At 37.8% G+C, this 20,347-nt stretch overlaps 1 protein-coding gene across 1 annotated transcript in view; it reads right to left on the bottom strand.

Annotated features, from left to right (window-relative positions):
* Positions 1 to 876: 876 nt before the first annotated feature.
* The window catches only part of myo10l3 (myosin X, like 3), a 74,951-nt gene continuing 55,480 nt past the window's right edge, over positions 877 to 20,347 (bottom strand). Inside the window, exons 21-40 of the mRNA XM_056251716.1 lie at positions 17,392 to 17,498; positions 15,781 to 16,206; positions 15,628 to 15,661; positions 14,001 to 14,855; positions 11,312 to 11,435; positions 10,921 to 11,164; positions 10,666 to 10,761; positions 10,391 to 10,484; positions 10,243 to 10,298; positions 9,634 to 9,776; positions 8,436 to 8,630; positions 8,198 to 8,355; positions 7,225 to 7,348; positions 5,776 to 6,073; positions 5,206 to 5,413; positions 4,755 to 4,891; positions 4,433 to 4,553; positions 2,999 to 3,457; positions 1,728 to 1,919; positions 877 to 1,121 (exon numbers count right to left, since the gene is read on the bottom strand). Of these exons, the coding sequence (XP_056107691.1) occupies positions 1,017 to 1,121; positions 1,728 to 1,919; positions 2,999 to 3,457; positions 4,433 to 4,553; positions 4,755 to 4,891; positions 5,206 to 5,413; positions 5,776 to 6,073; positions 7,225 to 7,348; positions 8,198 to 8,355; positions 8,436 to 8,630; positions 9,634 to 9,776; positions 10,243 to 10,298; positions 10,391 to 10,484; positions 10,666 to 10,761; positions 10,921 to 11,164; positions 11,312 to 11,435; positions 14,001 to 14,855; positions 15,628 to 15,661; positions 15,781 to 16,206; positions 17,392 to 17,498 (4,176 nt within the window). The 3' untranslated portion in view covers positions 877 to 1,016. The remainder of the gene's footprint in view (positions 1,122 to 1,727; positions 1,920 to 2,998; positions 3,458 to 4,432; positions 4,554 to 4,754; positions 4,892 to 5,205; positions 5,414 to 5,775; positions 6,074 to 7,224; positions 7,349 to 8,197; positions 8,356 to 8,435; positions 8,631 to 9,633; positions 9,777 to 10,242; positions 10,299 to 10,390; positions 10,485 to 10,665; positions 10,762 to 10,920; positions 11,165 to 11,311; positions 11,436 to 14,000; positions 14,856 to 15,627; positions 15,662 to 15,780; positions 16,207 to 17,391; positions 17,499 to 20,347) is intronic.

The raw sequence follows: 20,347 nt of genomic DNA, 5'->3' as shown, positions 1-20,347 counted from the left end.
TCTTTAAAAACAGACCAAACTTTGGTTGGTATGAACCTACAACCATGAACTACAACCATTTATTTTCACATCTGGGCTCAAAAAGGTGAATGACAGTTTCAGTTTGAAGCTTTAAATAAGTCTCTAGTCTAGACCTTGCATTGTTTTTTTATTCCACTGCCCCGCTTATTGCGTTTTTTAAACGCAAATTGACCTAAGGGCCAAGCATATCGATCTAGTGTGTTTACGATGGAAAAGCAGCTCAGTGGAATTCAAAAACACATTTTGTGTGAATGGCCCCTTATGCACAATACATAAGAGAACGCATAGATGAAAATGGCAAGACCAAGGCAGAAAACCTTTTCCTCATTCTTTCAACCCGAGGAACCCGAGTGAAGGTTCAGTAACAGATAAGCAGTAACACAGAAAGCAATCTAAATGACGCAAATCTGCACAGACCAGCCCTTGTGCGGAGTAAGGCAAGTTTTAACATGGCTGTTGACACTTTCAATGTGTGCAATCACTTCAGGCTATGAGTCTTTAAGAGCTCTCAACAAAACACTGTTTTGTTTGTAACATTTAAGACCCTGTTTGGATCTTTTCACTTCAAAGAGTGTTCAAACCTGAAAATGGCCAAAATCAGAAAACCAGAAAGGAGCATGTTAAAGCATTCAGGACTTTGAGGTATTGGCGATGAACATTTGCTGGTTAACTAGCATTGCACCACGTACTAACCGGACGTGATGGGATAAAGGAACAAGTGCTAAACTCAACTGTGATGATTTACAGGACATTCTGTTGAAATCTCATTGGTCCAAAATCCCACTCCACATAACTGTATATTAATCATTAAATATGATACGTTATTAGAGGGGTGGTTGTCTACACATATGCAGATTTTTAAATGATGTTTGTCTTCTCACTGGTTCCTGTATCATCGTCTTATATTCGCCAATCCGCAACCCCGCTGTTAAGCTCTTTTTTCCATCAATGAGAAGGAAATCTCTAGCGTCTTGACTGTGGTTGGTCAGTACTCATCACCTGATCCAGTTGCTCCCAAAGCTGGCCACTGATCTGACGCTGCATCGCTTCTTAACTATCATGTTGATGTAGGCTTTCATTATTTTGGTGATCTCTCCAACCTGAAACAAGCCACAGTTTATACACAGTGAACACTTCTATTCAATTATATGTTGATTATGTATTCTTACAGGATTCTGTCATCATTATTTGCGCCAAAACTCATGACTTATCTTTGAAAACCAAACTTTGAAGATTCAAAATGCTCATGAAGCAATTATTATGAATCAACTACATGCATACAGCGCATTAAATATGGTTAACGGAAGTTCAAACACACTGCATAACAGGCAAAAACAAACATCATTGGTTCTCGCGCATCAAGCAAGTACGTTTGAGATTCTGTTTACCATATTTGATGTGTTGATCAATGTTTATATGTGAATAAAAGTCTACATTAAAGCTGTTTATACAGTTATACAATTCAGAAAACTTGGATTAAAATGAAAAAACTTGATTCATAGATGTAGTTTACTATGTCTTCATGAACTTTATGAAGCATCAACATTTTGGTGTAATGAACTTTTATGAACGAATTTCTCAGGTTTCAATAAAAATATCTTCCTTTGTGTTTTGAAGATGAAGTCTTATGGCTTTGGAACGACATGTGAATGAGTAAATGATGACATCTTTGGGTGAACTATCCATTTAAAATGACATTTGATTACCTGAGGTGTCTCAAAAAACATGTCTCTCCCATCCACTGTGATCTTGTATGTGCTGGCAAGAGGAGCTCCGAAGAAGACAATGTGTTCGTAGGGGAAAGTCTCCAGAGGTTTGACCTCTCCTCTCTTATACACAGACACGTTCTCGGCACTCACGCTCAGCCAGAGGTCATGAGGGAAACCACCTTCTTTACACTGCACACAGAATCACAGCAAATTTCAGATTAGACTATAGAAAAATGATCCAGATACTATCTGGGTGTGAGACAGTAAAGCAACCACCCAGAACATCCTAAGAATACCTTAGCAAATGCATAACACACCATTCACCGTTCACACACCAATCAATTTTTCCTCAAAAAAGCACTAATCTATTTGTTGATAAAGTTCCGTGATGTGAAGGCCAAGTATGGTAACCCATACTAGGAATTTGTCCTCTGCATTTAACCCATCCAAGTTAGTGCACACACATTAGAAGTTACTTATACACACACTTATACACACTCTCTAACCATTAGGACACGACTGCCAATGAGAAATGGATAGCTTGATGAGGAGTTTTAAACCATTTAACTAAATGTAATCATCCAACCCAAAACAAGCTAAATGATATTGCGTTGCTTTTTTCATGGCATGTTTTGTGGCACTTTCAAAGTGAAATGTCCAATCAATGTGAAATGAGTGGCGCTAAAAGCACATCCAGTTTTACTCAAAACAGATGAACGCGAATTTGGAAGTTCAGAAATTAAATGTCTGGTGACTGGCGCTAAAAGGTTAATGCTCTATCACGTTTGAAAATAATGTTCCATCTACTACACTAAACTTAACTGATAGAGGTAATAAAAGCAAACGATAAGATAAAAATGCATTTGCTGAAGCAACCATGCCATTTTAGCTTGCTTCTATAAGTCTTTCGGCTCTTTTATCGCGACTCATGTTTCATGGGTACCCGAGAACTTTGCATTACGAGTGCAATGCTGATTCAGGGGAGCTACCGAGCAAGTTTACAAGAAAAAGTCATCAATATGGAGCTGGTTATGTTAAGTACATGTAAAAATGTACAGATCATGCACTATGTTAAAAGTGCTCTGAGGTCATAGCATAGTATTGTGCAAGGAATCATGCAAAAATAAGTCTTGTGTATTACTTGTGTGAAAAGTAATAAAAGTTTTATTTTAAGGGAATTTTATGTATAGTTACGTTTTTGCATTACAAGATATTCCATCGAACCCATGTTGTAGTCATCTTTTGTTGTAGTCATCCTAAGTGCTTACCTCCACATCAAACAGCGTAGATCCATACCCAGGCCATTCTTTGATGATGTTCATATATTTGAGCATGGCTTGGTGTTGATCCAGACCATGCAGGCGACTCCATTTCTCCATAACACTGGCCCTGGTGGCTGAGGTCTCTTCCTTGATCCACATTTCCAGCATTTGTTCCTCCTGCATACTGCGCTGTTTCTTCATAGTGCCCGTCTTGAGTCCACGCCTCAGCGTGCCGTCCAGGAAGCTCGTCCTCCTCCTTTCTAGGGTCTGTCCCGGTCCAGCTGCTCCTCCTACTTTGGTGAACTGAAGTATGCGGTTGCGCAGACGGCCAGTGGGGTAGACGTTGTCCAAGCTCCAGTTCACCCGAGACACATCCCCAGACAGGTACTGCAGACGTAAAGCAGCCAGGTGCTGAAGGGTGTCCTCGTGGGCAGGAAAGTGACCGCTTATTAAACTTTCATGAGCCTGGAGAGATGAATGAGAACAAAACTCACATCTAACTTTTTTGAAATATGTATAACAAAATGGGGTTGGGTTTGTGCTTCAAAAAAAGAAAAAGATATCTGCCAATGGATTAAGAAAAATAATCTTAATTAAAGTTTACGGCTTAATTTTTTTTTATTCCACTGGCAGGTTGTTTTCAGTGCTGGGTAGTAACTGATTACATAATCATAATCTGGATTACATAATCAGATTGGAAAAATTAAGTACTTTTAAATTGAACTCACAAACCCCCTGCAGTTCCATCACAAACCCCAGTCTGGGAAACCCTGATGTAATGTAATGTGTAATGCATTTCATGTTGTTGACAACAAAGAATGGAATATATTTTCTTTCTCTTTATATTTTTATATCAATATGGTACAAGATTATCCTATTCAAATCAATGTGATAAACGAGTTTGGTCAAAAGTAATCTAAAAGTAATCAAAAAGAAGTCAGATTATATTATCTTAAATGTGTAATTTAATAAATTACATCCCTTACGACAATTTTTGTCATGTAATTTTGAATCAGTAAACGACTACAATTTGTAAGTAATCTACCCAGCTCTGGTTGTTTTAAGCACAAACTCACCTAATTTGATACATTTCTAAGAAAATAAGATAATATCTTGTGTCATTTGCTTCTCAATTTAATATATCTTGATTTAGGAATGTTTAAGAATGTTTCTCATAAAGCTGAAATAAAAATAAAATAAATATTAGACTTTCTTCAACTATAAGATAAACTTAATTTTTTGTCAATAACAAAAGAAAATAAAAACTAAACATTTAAACTAAATTTAAACTGAAAACATAAAAAAAAAAATCTAAATCTGCCTTTGAGATGATAAAAGGTCAACATTAGTTAGTTTAGGTAGTTTCTCCAGGTATTACACACACCTCCTCAATTAGTTTGAACAGAACAGAGGCAAAAAGTGAAACTATAAATAACTGACCTGCTCAAACATGAAGACAAACTCCACTCCTTCCTTGGGCATGCTCTCCACATCTAAGAAACAATACAGTTTGAAGTACAGCTTCCATGGGCCGTCTTCCTCCACCTCACTTCCTGCCAGCCTGAGAAACAACCACCACAACAAACACTCATTTTTGTGTGATACTTCTTTAAATACATTATTTCACATTGGTTTTATGGATGTTATTAATGCATTACTGCTTTAATAACTAAGTGATGACACATACGCTTGGCAGTGTTTTGTAGGAACTGAGTTTAATTTCTGAGTGAATAGGTGCAGCAAATTTGAGGTGTAATTTTACCTCTCAAACTTGGCCAGCACATCGGCCACAATCACCCTGCTCTCCACGGCCCGGTCGATCGTGCTGTTGTGCTCGAACAAAGCAAACATGTTCCTGCTGTCCTCCATAGCCAAGCCTCGGATCAGTTTCTCTACCACCTACACACAGAAAAGAAATGAAACACTTCACCATCAGAATATTACACCATAAAGATACACACGCAATCCTGATTAAGAGGAATATTTGTTCATCCACACTGTTTTCAGGTCGTTGTAAGGCACAGGAAGACTTTTCCCCATCAATTGCCAGAGCCAAAAATGTTTTATCACCGTTTGTTTTATACTTGTGTTACAGTTACAGTGGTTTAATTCTGAATCAACTAATATCTAATTACTCTCTTAAAACACTAGGTCATTGCATTGCAGTGTTTTTGCAGTTTGGCTGTGCTTTGCAGGCTGTTAGCATCCCTCACCTCTCCTGCTGTAGTGTGAGAGTTGATCGAAATCTTGCAGGAACCTCCACCATGGCAGTAAACCGTCGTCGTCATCTCCCGTCTGTTCAGGAGGGCGATAATCTCGTCTTGTGAAGGCACAAACTCCCGCGCTTTTGTCTTCTTCAGCGACTCGCCAATGAACACAGCAAACATCTCAATTTCTGTTCCAGGGAACAGCTCCTTTATCCTAAGAAGTGATCGATATCAGCAAATATTAATGTCACCAAATACAAAATATGATGTGGTCAGAATGTCCTTAAGGTAAAAAACTAAATTTTTGAGATCCTTTTGTTATTAAACAGATACACCAAATAGCAAGTAGTGCAAAGTGATTTTTAGGAGGATGCAATGAATTTGATTATTTTGGCTGAGGTACAAAGGCTTAGGCCAGAATGTTATTTCTACCATTTCCTCAATTTTCTTCTCAAAGTGCATCACAAACCTTAATATACTGTATGTATATTAGAACACTAAATTTCATTGGAAAATGACATCTATTATTTAACAGTATGAAAGTATCATGTCATTTTCAAGGACTAGCTACAACACCTTTTCAGGTGGAATCTGAGGTATCTGAGGATGCCACGGCTGGGCAGAAAGGTGCAGCTCATGCAGGTGAGCAGATGCCAGTGTGACCGGTTGGCGGGGCTGTTGGGCTGAGGCACGTGATTGGTTTGTTTGATCAGCTGACAGTAGACTTCATCTCTGAGCGGCCGCAGATCTTGACATGTCTGTAAGATGCCTTGAATGATGGGCATTGGGTCTGACACAGCTTCCATCTCCTGTAATGAGTTAAAGATCTTGACCGCCTCGTCTTGCAGGCTGGTGTAGCCTTTCTCCTTTTGCACTACAGGAAGAGGAGACAGATGGAGAAAGAGACACAGACACAGACAAAGGGATTAAATCCATCATCACACAAATCCAAAGTTCAAATGGTAAAAATGTGCGTCACTGAACAAATTAATCAACAACAATCCAACAATAGGGTCAAAATATATGAACCGTGTGAACAGGAGACTGCGGTTTGAATCGAATATTTAACGGGTCTAGGTTTTAATAAATGTTAAGCTCTATTAAACGGCCTGCTGTCAATTCCCACAGAAAATACTTTTGTCTATCAGTTTGTAAAACATGCAATGATATAATAAAAAAAAAAACATATTAAGCATTTTTCTAAATTCTTGGATAATTACTATACATGCATCTTTTATGCCCTTCAATGAAAAACTTGCAATTTATTTTATTTAAAAAATACATATATGAAAAATTCTATCCAAAATTACTTTTTTAATATTTGTCATTTTAATATTTTAAAATTAATTGGTCACACTGTAGAATTTTTATTTGTATGTATTAATGTAAGTGTTTTAAAACAGTCTTTTGCATGAAATTTCTGGAATGTGTATAGGCTATATGTGTGTATATATATATGTGTATATATGTGTATATTTTTTGTTCATAGACAAAAAAAAAAAAAAACTTTTTCTGTGGTAATCAACAGCATGTCACAAATTGTAAAAAAAAGCCAGCACATGAATTTAACAATAGTAATACTAACAATAGAAGTAGTATTGTCTACAGTGTTATTTTAAAACTATTTATATACTATTATAGTATATAATAATTTTAATTTTAAGTTATAGTAATTGTATAATCTCTTTTGTCTTTTTTAAATATTTCTATAAGTTTTAACTTATTTTTATTTCAGTTTTAGTAATTTTAATAATTTTTTGAAGTTAGTTGACAAGACATCCATTTCTAAAGTTTTTCATCTAATATTTATATTTTATTTTATTTGACCTTTATTTCATTTAAAATTTAAACTTGCATTTATACATTTTGCAGATGCTTTAATTAGTTTATGAGCTACAGGAATGCAGCTCAAACAGCAATATTTTAAGTTTGAGTCAACAATAACACAGATTGTCTACAACTAAAGACATTTAATAAATAAAATAAGGAAACACAGGAATGGATCAGTGTAAAGGAGAGACTCACAGTTGACATTGACCTCTCCGTATGGTAGAGGCAGCAGCGGCGAGTGCAGCGGGTGCTGTGTGTATCTCAGGATGGGGTTCCTCCAGTACATCTGCTCCACAGCCTCCACATTAAGACTGCTCTCCTGCACCACCATCAACAACAACAATGGCATTAGGGCTTTGATGTACTCATATAACACAATGTACATCCACAGATCACTGCAGGTGGAAACACAGCACACAAAAGCGACACAAAAGGTTTTTGAGTTTTGCCGTTTTCGCCATGCTTGATAAACTAGGTTGTACCAGTCAAAGGTGGTAAACCAGTTCAAGCTTAAATTACAACCTCAACATAATTAACCACCTCAGGTCGACTAGCTGAAAAGGTGGATCTCAACTAGCTAGCAGTCTCAACTAGCTAGCATAACTGACATTTAAAACTAGTTATCAAAATCTGGTGTTATCTGGATTTCTAGCAGAATAAAGCTGCACTCAAGTGAATACTACTCACTTTATAACCGAGATTCACCTGTCACTGTACATTTTTTCTCAAGAAATAAATTGATCATCATAACTGCCATTGAATATTAAACACACTTTTACAATGGCACTGGTAACTGAACTTTTCTTTTGAGCCTCCACGCCACTAGGTGTCAGTATGGTGTCCAGCACATCATAAACCAAAATGACTGAGTACACCGTTAACAATTCAAAATCACTATAGGAAAATATCCTGCATAGATGTAGAACGAAAGCACTCAGAAATAATCAAACAAAAACAGAATGAAGTTAGAAAAAACAAGAGAAAACAGTCTGAGTGAACAGCACACTCATCCGTGTACCTCACTTAACACTACAGTTTTTGACCCTGAGGGATTGCCGGGGCTTCAGAGGTATCGGCTTCCACAACTGAAACACGATTGTTAATAAGATGAAAAACCTCACTCTACAAGGGACCATGAATTCAATTCGATATTTTAGGGTGAATGTACCTTGATATCTCGGATGAGTTGCTGGGTAGGTGTTTCTATGGGAACTTTGTTGTCGATGGCCACCTGAATGGCTGAAGCCCATCTCATGGCTTCATTCAGCAGTTTGGTGTAGAGACGGTAAGAATGCTTTCTCCCATGGATTATTATGTTCCAGTAACCTGTGGACAACCGGTGGCATTGGAAATTGTCTAACGAAAATTCAAAGAACTCAGAAAAATCAGAAACCTTGTTCTCTCACCTGTCTCCTTGTAGACTTTTTCATCAGGCTGAACAACCGAGCAAAGGCTGTTGAGCACCAGTGTTCCCAGTTTGGAGGCACTGCGCTCTGATGATTTATAATAATCCAGTGAGTTGTTAGTCAGAACAAACCAACGTTTCTTCAGCTTGAGAGACGTGCTCTTCCCACTGGACTTCATCTCTTTATGCAGCCAACCTTATGGAAAAATTGAGGGAGGAAGAAATTACAATCACTTAGACTAGAGTATGAGAAGATTAAGATTAAAAGTGTGTATTTTAGTGACTATAAAATTATGATTTAATGAATAGTCAATAGTTATAGATTAGTTTATCATTTCAAAAAAGGAAAATATAATGGAGTTGACATTCATTTTATTAGGTATTTTAATAATATAACAACTGAAATCTACAGATATCTATAGTATATTACAAAAATAGAGAGAATTAACACAAAATGCAATTTTCATTTAAACATGTACTGTATATTTGCAAACCAAAGAACAAAAAGTTGAAAAAGTGGATTTTTTGCTGGTGCATTTTAAAAAAAGTATATAGAAACACATAGCGAAAGTTAGCACCATGATTCATTGTTTACAGAATTGTTTTTTACACAAATGTACAGTATACACTACCATTCAAACATTTGGTCAGTAAGACTTTTTTGTTTTTGAAAGCTGCATTTTGCATGTTGGCTGCATTTATTTGATCAAAAATATGATAAAATATATAACTAAAATATATAAATAGAATTTAAATGCTTTTTTAAATAATATTTTAAAATGTATTTTATTCCTGTGATGTCAAAGCTGAATTTTCAGCATCATTCCTCCAGTCTTCAGTGTCACATGATCCTTCAGAAATCACTCTAATATGCTGTTTTGCTGCTTAAAAATAATTTCTTATTATTATCAATGTTGAGAACAGAAACCGTGATCAATTTTTGATGTACAAAAAGTTAAAAAGACATTTTTTTTATAGTAAGGGCATTCATATTGTTGAAAAAGATTTTTGTCACTTTGGATCCTTGCAGAATAAAAGTATTCATTTCTTTCTTTCAAAAATCTTAAGTGATCCCAAAGTTTTAAACAGTAGTGTATAAAGGAGACAAATAGCATCCGTTTTGCTGAATGATTCATCATGACCACAATGATGTAGCAAGTACAGTGCTGGTAAACCCTGTACAGACCGGTCTGACTCACCCCTCACTATGAACTCCTGGCCGTCTATTTTCGAGTCTCCTTTAGGCTTCTGGAGGAGGCCGATCCAGTGGTGCATTTCCTCTGGTGTGTCAGTGTTGCAATGGATCACGCGATTAGCAGTGATTATAACAAATGAGTTTGGCCTGAGGGAAAAAAAATCTTATGAGTACAGCACTTAACCATTATCACAAATACTATTTAAAACAAAATTAAATGTTCCCAATTAATACATTAAATGCATGCAATATGGACGATATAAAAAATATGGTCACACTTTATATTAGGTGTCTTAAACTACTATGTACTTATATAAAATAAATTGTTCGGTACACTTTTGCTGCTATTGAGATGTGATACGGGTAAGTTTAGGGACAGGTTTGATGGTATGGTTACGTGTAAGGGTGGGTTAAGGGGTAAGGGAAGGGTGCAATGCAATGTAAAAACAGTACAATGTAAAAACATGTATGTACACAATAAGTGCATTGCATCAAATGATTAATCTAAATGTTAGTTCATAGTAGTTAAAGACCCTTAATATAAAGTGGGACTGAAAATATTCTGTTTCTGGAATAATGCTATAGGCTCAACACTCGTGATATCATGCATTACCTGTCTGGATTGTCGGAAGCACATACAGAGTCGATAAGCCCAACATCCAGTGTTCCCTGAGGATGAAATATCATAAAAATGACATATAAATACCATATTCTATGACAAATAAAGGTGCTGAAAGTGTTAGATTAGTGTGAACACTCACAACTGCGTTCTTGGGGTTGGCCTGCTCGTGCTGCATCTGCAGAAGCTGTTCTGGAGTGGCACTGTGGACGCGGCTCAGCACGTTGAACCAGCCACTGCAACACAAGCATGCAGACAGGAAGCATTAGACCATGTTAGGTTTTAGACGACAATATGAAATGAGTTATATTACACCACAAGGGGGCACAACAGATGAATATGAAAGTTAACACGCACTGAAGAAACTCTATTAGTCAGGCACACTGGCCTAAAATAAATACAGATTTTGAAATGTACCTTGCATCCTCGGGGGATTCTGCATAGATCTGGTAAGTCCTGTCCTCGGTCACGATATTCAGCGCATTCTCCTTCTCATGGTTGTCCACAATCTCCCTACGTGAAACACCACAGACTATCAGTCTATGAACTTACAAATGCAACAGTAGTGGTGGACACTGGACTGGTCAATTGGTCTTTTGCTGGTAAACACTAGGCAGACAGCCAGTTGCAGCAGTTAAGTATTGTCATTTACATCGCGCACAGAGTTCTTACTTGGCAGCTCTGATGTCGATGGTTCCCTTCAGTTTCTCCTCACTGTCGTTCTCGAAATACATGAGTTTAGAGTCTCGAAGGACGAACCAGCGCATCTTCCAGTTCCTGCGGGACAGAGTGGACATCCCTCCACCTTTCTTGTACAGCCAGCCTGACTTGAGAGAGTCCTGCTTTGCCCTGAACCACATGAAGGTCTCGTCTTTTAAAACACACCAGCGCCTGCGCCACGGGATCATCAGCCCACCTTTAAGATGAAAAATAAGAAACAGAACAACAAAATATTAATCTTTCACTACAGTCTATCCATTAAAAATGTTCAGTTTGAGCAATATTATTAATTGGTATAGACATAAGCTAAACAATAAGCAAGTAAATGGTAAGAAACACTCACTTTTCATGTACAGGTAGCTGTGGAAATAAGGAGGTCCACTTCCATTAAGCAGATGCACTCTACCGTTTGACACCTCCTCATCTGTGTCCACATATCCATCGTTCTCATCATTGCTGTCCATGAACTGAGAAAAAAAAAAAGAGTCAATAAAGGGCTTTCAAATGTACAGTTCAAAAGTTTGTGGTCTGTTTTTTTTTTATGAAAAAAATATATACTTTAATTCAGCAAGGATGGATTAAATTAATAAAAGTGACAGTAAGGCATTTCATTAAATTTCATTAAAACATCTTGAAATGGTTCCACAAAATATATAAAGCAGCACAACTAATAATAATGTTGATAATTTTACATTGATAATACTAAGATAATATTATTATTATCAACATCGATTTCTGAAGGATCATGTGACACTGAAGACACTGAAAATTCAGCCTTGCCATCAGGAATAAATGCCATTTAAAAAAATACTAAAATAGAAAACAGTTCTTTTAAATGGTATTAATATTTCACAATATTACTATGTTTTGCTTAACTAAACGCAGCCTTTTGTGGAGCATAACTTCTTTTAAAAACATTTGCATGTTTTTACTAAAATGTCTCTTCTTTACTCTGTAACCGAGCACTTTGTGTTTGCTGCGGTAGGACATCTGCATTTCACTGTCTAATGCTACTAGTTAATACAAACAAAAAGAGCATGACATCAGTAAATGTGCTCCCATTGTTAACTGTCATGTCAAGTTTCATATTACACCCAAACATAACCCGAATCAAGTTTCTGTGTTCAAATATTCTCTGAGAGTCAACATTCAAGCTGTTGCAGGACTGTGTTTGGAGCAGTTGTGACAGGCATTGGCTAATAGTTCCACATTCTGGGAATACCCTGAGGGACAAAGACTTAATAAATATACCAAATCATATGCACCTGATCCGAGAAAAAGAATTGCAACGATAAAAAGAATTACGGCAACGTGCTGAGTGTTTCTGTTTTGCTTTAAGCAATACCGGATCTCACTACCCTGACACTGAACTGTACAGTATAAACATGACGAAATGTATATTCCTTTCATGCCAAATTCCTTACAAGGCGTTCACACTTTGCAGTGAAAATTCAACTGGAAGTCGCTCATTTTTAAATGACAGGCGACGTGAGTGACAGTGACAGTGACCAAAGATTAGCAAACTTTATGCAAATGTTTAGTGACTGTTAATGGAAGTATGCAGTGAAACTCTCAGGTTGACCAGCTGAAACCGCAACTGAGTAGAAACACTACAACAAACAACGGATGGGTCTGTAGGTCAACTAGTTGTCCATACTGGTTGGTTAAGATCCATATTTTTTAGCAGCAGTCCTTTAAGTGGGATGAATTAATAGATGTGAATTCTCCAAGAGGGTTGTGATGTGCTGACAATGTGATGAAACTGTAAACATACTGAGATGTTGTCTCTAAAGTCATGCCCTTTAAAGCACCGCCTCTATGGCAACCCAAGCAGTGACTTTGTAATAAAGTAGACTGACTCAACATCAAAGAGAACTTAATTACTTAACTCTGACCTTACAATATATACGGCTAAAAGCAATAAATGGTTTAACATTATACATTATGTAATTTTACAGTAAAATGGTGTCAAATTTATGGTTTTGGCAAGTAAAAAATGTCTAAATTACCATATGAATTACAATGAGAAAAAGTAAAAGGACATTCTCAGAAGTCCATGTGTGACATCACATATGATGACATTTCTTATAAATTTCTTCTTATTTTTGTTCTTGGTAACTAAATAACAGGAAATGAAACACAAAATGCCCTAATGTTACATTTTCTGTTATTAGTTGTTGCATTGTTTTAGTGTCATGGTGTTTTGCCTGTGTGTATGACCCTGTGCAACGTCTATATACATGAGCATTGGCCATGTTTTATGGACAGGCCACTTACTATGACTTCTGATTCATCTTGTGTTTTTTGTTTTATCACTTGTATTATTATGGTGGTCATCAGTACATTTTAAGGCAAATTTATAGTTATAAGTTATAAAATATACATACAGCAATATACCATTCCGCAATACCAAAACATTGTCATCGCATTTATTACGCTGAATTTCAACAAAAGCTGTCGTTTTTGTACCGTAAATCTAGAGATATTCTTTACAGTGTAGGTCTCCATTCATTGTGAGAACAATGACCATTTTGTGATATAAAATGCTTAAAACACTGATTTTTTTTATTATGTTAGCCATGAACGGCCCATATGAAACTCATCTGATCTGGTCATGATCCTCAATCAGCCTAATTATTCAAACTTCAAGATCAACTAGTTGATTAGTTTTCCAGACAACCCATTAACTAGTTAGTTCACCCCATCATTTAATCACCATTATCCAATTCCAAACCTGTATGACTTACTTTCTTCTGTGGAACATAAAAGAAGACATTTTGAAGAATGTCGGTAACTAAACAGTTTTGGTTTCTATGGACTTCCATGGTATTTTTTGTCCATACAATGGAAGTCAATGGGAACCAAAACGTTTAGTTACCATTATTCTTCAAAATATCTTATTTCATGTTCTACAGAAGCAAGCAATTCATACAGCTTTAGAACGACATGAGGGTGATTTTTGGGAGGGCTATCCCTTTAAAATTGTGTGTGATTTCCAGTTTTCTGTTTAAGTGTGAAAAGACTGCACTCACTGAGTCTGAGCTTCCCCTAAAGGAGTCTGTGCTGTTGTAGGTACAGGAAGATTTGCGTAGCACTTCCTCATCAGTGAGGTGTCCATCATTTGTACTTCCTGCATCCCCACAGCTTCCCAATGCCTCCTCAAACTCCTCTTGGTCATAGTCTGACTCCGTGTCGGGCACAATACTGAAGCTGGTCTCCTCCACCGGCAGCACAATCTCTGTTAACACCTTCCTGTTTTTATACACCAATCCATAGTCTTCTTTGGTTGGTGCCGGTACAGGTGGGGGAGGGGGTGGAGCTAAAGGTGGAGGTGGGGGTGGAGCTGAAGATGGAGGCGGGGGAATGTCTGAAAGTCTGTTTTGTTTGATGGAGGAATTGGATTTCGGCCGCTCCATCCGCGCAGGTGAGGTAGTGGCCATAAGACCTTCGGCAAAGGCGGGCGGTGGAGGCGGAAGACTGGAGAGAATCTCTTTGTCCTGAGGCATGGCAGGCGGGGGAGGGAAGTCCCGGAGGGGAATACACTCGTCGTCCGCGTGGAAGCCTTCGTCCACCTCCTCCTCGGCCAGAGGCGCGGTTGTCTCAGAGGGGTCGTGAAGGTTCTCCTCGCTGGAGAGCGACTGCTCCAAGCCTCCGAAGTCCAGCATCTCCAGGAACTCCGTAGCCACACGTGAAGCCTCTTTCTCCAGGCGGTAGATCTCGGCGTCCCTCTTCTGCTGCAGATCGTCTCTGGAGCCGTCGTTTAGCAAGGACACCCCTTCGTCTCTCTGTCTCTGCAGCCGCTCAATCTCTCGCTCCAACCGCAGAATCTCCTCCATCTGACGACTCTCCTCTTCAGATGAGTACTGACACAGGCTGTGGGACACGTCCTTCTGGAATATGGTGGAGGGATAGTGATGATATACACCAGTAATATACAGTTCATTCTGTCCATTCAGCATTTTTATTCCATGGAACTCGTTTTGGTATTATGTAAACATCACGGTACATGAATATGGTAAGCATTCTGGTATATGGGTCAATGACATATAAGAGTATTCATGATAAGCTATAAAAAATATTTTGAAAATCAATTTTAAAACAAGTTTGAAAAACTTGTTTCAATTTAATGTCATGTAGTGTGACTATATTTTGTTTCCTTATGTGTTACACACATGCTGGTGTAGACATCTTTATTATTTTCAAAAAGTTTTAAAATATATTTTTCAAGGTAAAAAGTTTTCTAAAAAATGTTTTAGAAATAATTCATTTGATCCATAAATATCACTACATTTTTTGGGAGTTGCACCACATGACCTGAACTAACTTCGCAATGTCCTAAAAATGTCAGATTATCTGATATTTTGTTTGTGATATATATATGGTGTTAAATCTAATTTATAACAAAACAAATATATAATATAATTATTATAAATATAAATGGTTTGAATCATATAAATATTAATAAGCAGTGAAGCATGTTAGTTACAACCTACTTAAGGTTTTCAAGAGGCCTTTTTGACCCATATAGAACAGTATCATGTAATTGCCAAAGACTTTCTGTAAAAGACAGAGAATTAGGCCAAATACAAGAGATATATCCTTTCCAGATTTGAAATCTCTCCCATAGGAATATAAAATCAAATCTAATAGAAATAATACCTTGTGGTTGTGATGATTTTTCCCCACTAAACTCCTAATATGAGAAAAAAACAGGAGAGAATCCTTTTAGACAGAGTAGATTAAGAGCACAGCCAACACAGATTTTGGTTGACCTAAATTAAAATTCAAACATTTGCCCAGATTGTGTTTTACCTGCTGTGCCCTGCCTCTCTGTCCTCCAGTATCTGTTTGCTCTTGAGTTCTTCCTGCCTCCTGTTCAACTCTTCCTCTTCCTGCTGTATCCTTAAAGCCTCCCGTTCCTCCTCTTCTTGAAGCCTCTGTCTCTCCTCCTCCTCTCTCTTCCTTTCCTCCTCTTGTCTTCGTCTCTCTTCCTCAAGTCTCCTCAGCTCCTCTAGACGTCTCCTCTCTTCTTCCTCTCTTCTGATTCTCTCCTCCTCTTCTCTCCTCTGTTTTTCCTCCAAGAGCTGGCGACAGAGTTGCCGAGCGATCTGTCCGCGGAGGTGTTTCTGGAGGACCACGGCAGCAGAGCGGAAGCGCAGGAAAGCTTGTCTCCAGAAGTGAGCGCGGTAGTTCTTTTGGATTGTGATGGTGCTGGTCCGGACTTTTTTATAGTGTTTTCTGTGACAAGAAGGATTACAACATTAGAGAGCAAGCCCTCAAGGATTTTCAATAATGATTAGTTTACAGGGACATTATAATAATTATAGCAATTACTCTATATAATAACTCTGTCATTAATACATCAGTAACTCATTTAAAAAGCAATTAGCCACACAATTCAAAATATTCAGAGTTTCAATCACAAATATGAAAGACGGTTATTAATATAAAATACTCATGGCTATTTAGTTGTCTGTCATAATAAAAGATCTGTGTTTGATCTGTTTGAGTAGCTGTGCCACAGTTCTCATACATTTAGACCAGGCCACCTAAATCAGAAAAATCTCATATCTGACCTGCAATGCTGGACTGAGAGTCTCTAAGTGTGTTTATGTGCGAATTTGTGGGTGTTGAACTTTATGCAAAATTAAGGCGAAACAGAGACTTCATCAAACCCATAAATAACATCAGTACAGAGGTGTATATGTACAGACACTAATCGCCCAGGAACAAACATAGTGTCTCAACAGACACTTTACACAAAACAGATGTTGATATTTTGACATCTGTCATGTTTGATTTACTATGGCATCAGAGTACACTCTTTAAAAAAGGTTCTATATAGAACCCTAGGGGTTCTTGACTCAATTTTATAGAACCCTTTATGCCAAAGAGGTTCTATATAAGGAGAAATGTCTTAAATTATATCATATTACTTTCATGTTTAACAGGTTATTTTTTTTGTACAGATAACGTACAATAAACCATGTACAGTATGCACAGTATGCATGTACAATAAACCAACATAAAATCCCTGATCATGCTAACTACTCTCAAAACTGGCAAAAACCTGACTGATTTATGAATAAACTGCATGTAAATGTATTTACCTGTGTGTGTAGTGCTTACTGTTCAGTATTTGCAGTGAAAAGACACTCTTGATTACTTTTCATTAGTTTCCCTGCACTTTTCATAATGAATCTAACCCACTTGGTTAAATTTGCACTCAATGCATTGATTCACAACGCTCTGGTAAATCATTCCGTGATGCAACTTTCAACTCATTCATAAATTTGATTATGGCAATCCATCCACTCAACTCAATAAAAAGTAACAGAAGTCACAACGGCAGTCTTTGGCAACTCACACGGCCCCATTTAACAAAGCGTGTTTATGCACAAACACACACAAAGCTGCACTAACCTTGCCACATAACTTAGTATGTGGGCCCGGATCACCATACCAGCCGCTGTGCGCACCTCCTCTCTTTCCTTCTCCAGCCTCTGCTCCAGAGCTTCCTTCAGGAACACCTGCACGGTACCAAAGAAGAAAGACAAGGAGAGGGAGAGGGAAGAGGGCAGGTTTAGGTTAACTGACTGTTAATTCTCTCCAGACGGCGTGAGCACGTCTCCAAGTGTTCTCAGCAGGCTACAGGCTACAGGGAGCTGAGCTGTGGAGCTCTGCCATTGTGCTGAAACCACAGCGCTCTGATTTCCTGTTACTGCTGCTTCTCGGACTATTCCAGACAGACTGACGTGCATGGACAGAGAGAGAGAGAGAGAGAGAGAGAGAGAGAGAGAGAGAGAGAGAGAGAGAGGAGGGGGAAAGAGTGGCTCTCGGCCAAAGAGCAGGCCACACCCTCACTCTCTCTCTAAAAGACAAGAGACATGAAAGCTTAACCCTTTACTCACAGATGTTGACTCATAGAAGACAAACCTCAGGAACACAGTTGAAGAAAAGGTGAAGTTCTGCATAATAAATGGTATCAATATATCTATAAATTATGTAAAAGAATGTGCCAAAGAGTAATGGACTAGCCCCTTGACTGAGCCTGGTTCCTCCAAAGATTTTTTTCTTTCTCAATTTCTGTCATCTGATGGAGTTTGAGTTCCTTGCCACTGTCGCCTGTGTCTCGCTTAGTTGTGGTTTAGAAGACACTTAGTATTCTGTAATATTATTTATGTGACACTGACACTATTGGATAGGGACAAACATTTTACAGAATTGAGCTGAATGATGACACTTGTGTTCTGTACAGCTGTCTTATATCAGAATCAAATTCATTTCATAATTGATGATTTTTGCAGCATTGACACTGTTATTGAACTGAACTGAATCAACACTGAACTGAATTGTGTTTTTAGAGCTGCTTTACAACACCATTTGAATTAGTCCCATATTTGCCATATTTGATGACGTTTGTATCATTGACTGTCATTTTCCTGTACTGTGGAGCTGTTTTACAACAATCTGAATTGTATAAATCTTGTTTCTGGAGATCCACCTATCTGCAGAGTTCAGATCCAACCCTGATCCAACACACCTGTCTATAATTATCATGGTTCGGTTGTGTTTGATCAGGGTTGGAGCTGAACTTTGCAGATAGGTAGATCTCCAGGAACCGGATTGGGCACCCCTGGTACAAATAAAGGTGACTTGACCTGACACTAAAAGGTGCATTCAATGCTTTGATGCTAATTTAAAAGTTTTACACATTATGAAATAAATAGTTTTTTAGAAAAGAGTCATCTGTCACACAACAAGACGACTGTGAAGTGTTTTGTATGGTGTGCGTTGCCCTCCTCAATGTATATCACCATGTTCAAATGATGTGGCCCTAGTTTTAACTCGACCTCATTCTCATTGTCTGCCAACTCTGTGTAGACTACAGATGCAGATGTAGCATTGTGTTGCTTGGTGATGTGAAGAGCGAAAATTAGACACTGAAACACACTTAATACAATGTTTTGCCAGCCGAGACAACAGAAGAATCAGTACGTGCACGGATAAAGAACCGAAATGAGCTGAAACCAGAAGACCGAAAGACCAACGAAGAAAAAAAAAAATGAGCGTAAACATTGATACAGCGCACAAGATGGAAATATTTGATAACGGAGAAAATTCTACTAAAGGCCAAGTTGCTTCTTTTTTTGTTGTTGTGCAGGTGAGGGGATTAATTATTGACGCTCTCTAAAACTCACTAGTATCAGTGTAATTTACATAAAACTCAAAACTCAATCATGCTGATCCATGTCAACAGATGGCAGAGCAGCATCTAACACCATTGTGTTATCAGTACACAAAAGAACAGCAATGCTAATGCTAGCTAAACAAATACTGACTGCATCTTAAAAGAAATATAAAACAAACACACTAAGCAAAACATTCTACAAAAATATGACCGATAAATAACTTTACAAAATAGATATATTGCTTAAACAAAAACTGCTTCTATGTACCGTCAAATAGCGTATTTGATGAGTAACTTATCGACTATAGTGTTCATGTATGTATTATGAAAATAAAACCGGACGTACATTATCCTCCACGTTGGCACTGTCATATGACCTACAGTGGCAGTCGCTGTTCTCTGCCATTTATGAATATGACAACTCCTCTCTTGGTATAGTAAAGTGTCTAACCTCCAGTTAAAAAGTATGGGGTCAGTAAGATTCTTTTAATGTTTTTGAAAGAAGTCTCTTATCCTCACCAAAGTTGCAAATATTTGATCAAAAATAGAGTAAAAACACTAATATTGTGAAATATTATTGCAATTTAAATTAACTGTTTTCTTTTGGAATATATTTTAAAATGTAAGTTATTCCTGTGATGGCAAAGCTGCATTTTCAGTATCATTACTCCAGTCTTCAGTGTCACATGATCCAATATTGAAAACAGTTGTGCACCTTAATATTTTTATGGCAACTATGATTATAACAACATGAATTTCCATGCTACTATCGGTATTGATAAAGCTTAAAACTTGAGCTGAGATTTAGCTGGTCATAGCATGGTGGTGGAGCTGGCTGCCCAAGGACATCATACTTGTTAAGTTAGTGAAGAAGCAGCATCCAATACATCATATGCTGATACTAGTCTGTATATGGGGGTATTACCATTAACAGAATCAGGTCCTTTCAATTAACATCAACACTTACACACGGTGTCACGTCTGGCCTCCCACAGATTTAAGCCCATTGTGAGATTTCCTGGAACCGACGACCCAGATGTTCCTGTAATCACGACGCACAGCTGCAGACGCACACACAGGAGGAAGTTTCCTCGTCCACATCCTTCCCCCCATCCCACGCAAAGAAAAAACCTGAGCCCCGATTCTAGGGATCGCACTTCCTCAACACACAATCAGCACGGATATAAT

This window comes from Rhinichthys klamathensis, unplaced genomic scaffold (assembly GCF_029890125.1).
Source record: "Rhinichthys klamathensis goyatoka isolate OS25496 unplaced genomic scaffold, OSU_Roscu_1.1 h1tg000088l_1, whole genome shotgun sequence".
In the NCBI taxonomy this organism is placed as follows: domain Eukaryota; kingdom Metazoa; phylum Chordata; class Actinopteri; order Cypriniformes; family Leuciscidae; genus Rhinichthys; species Rhinichthys klamathensis.
Note: the sequence above shows the minus strand (reverse complement) of the source record. Positions and strands in the feature narration are given on the sequence as shown.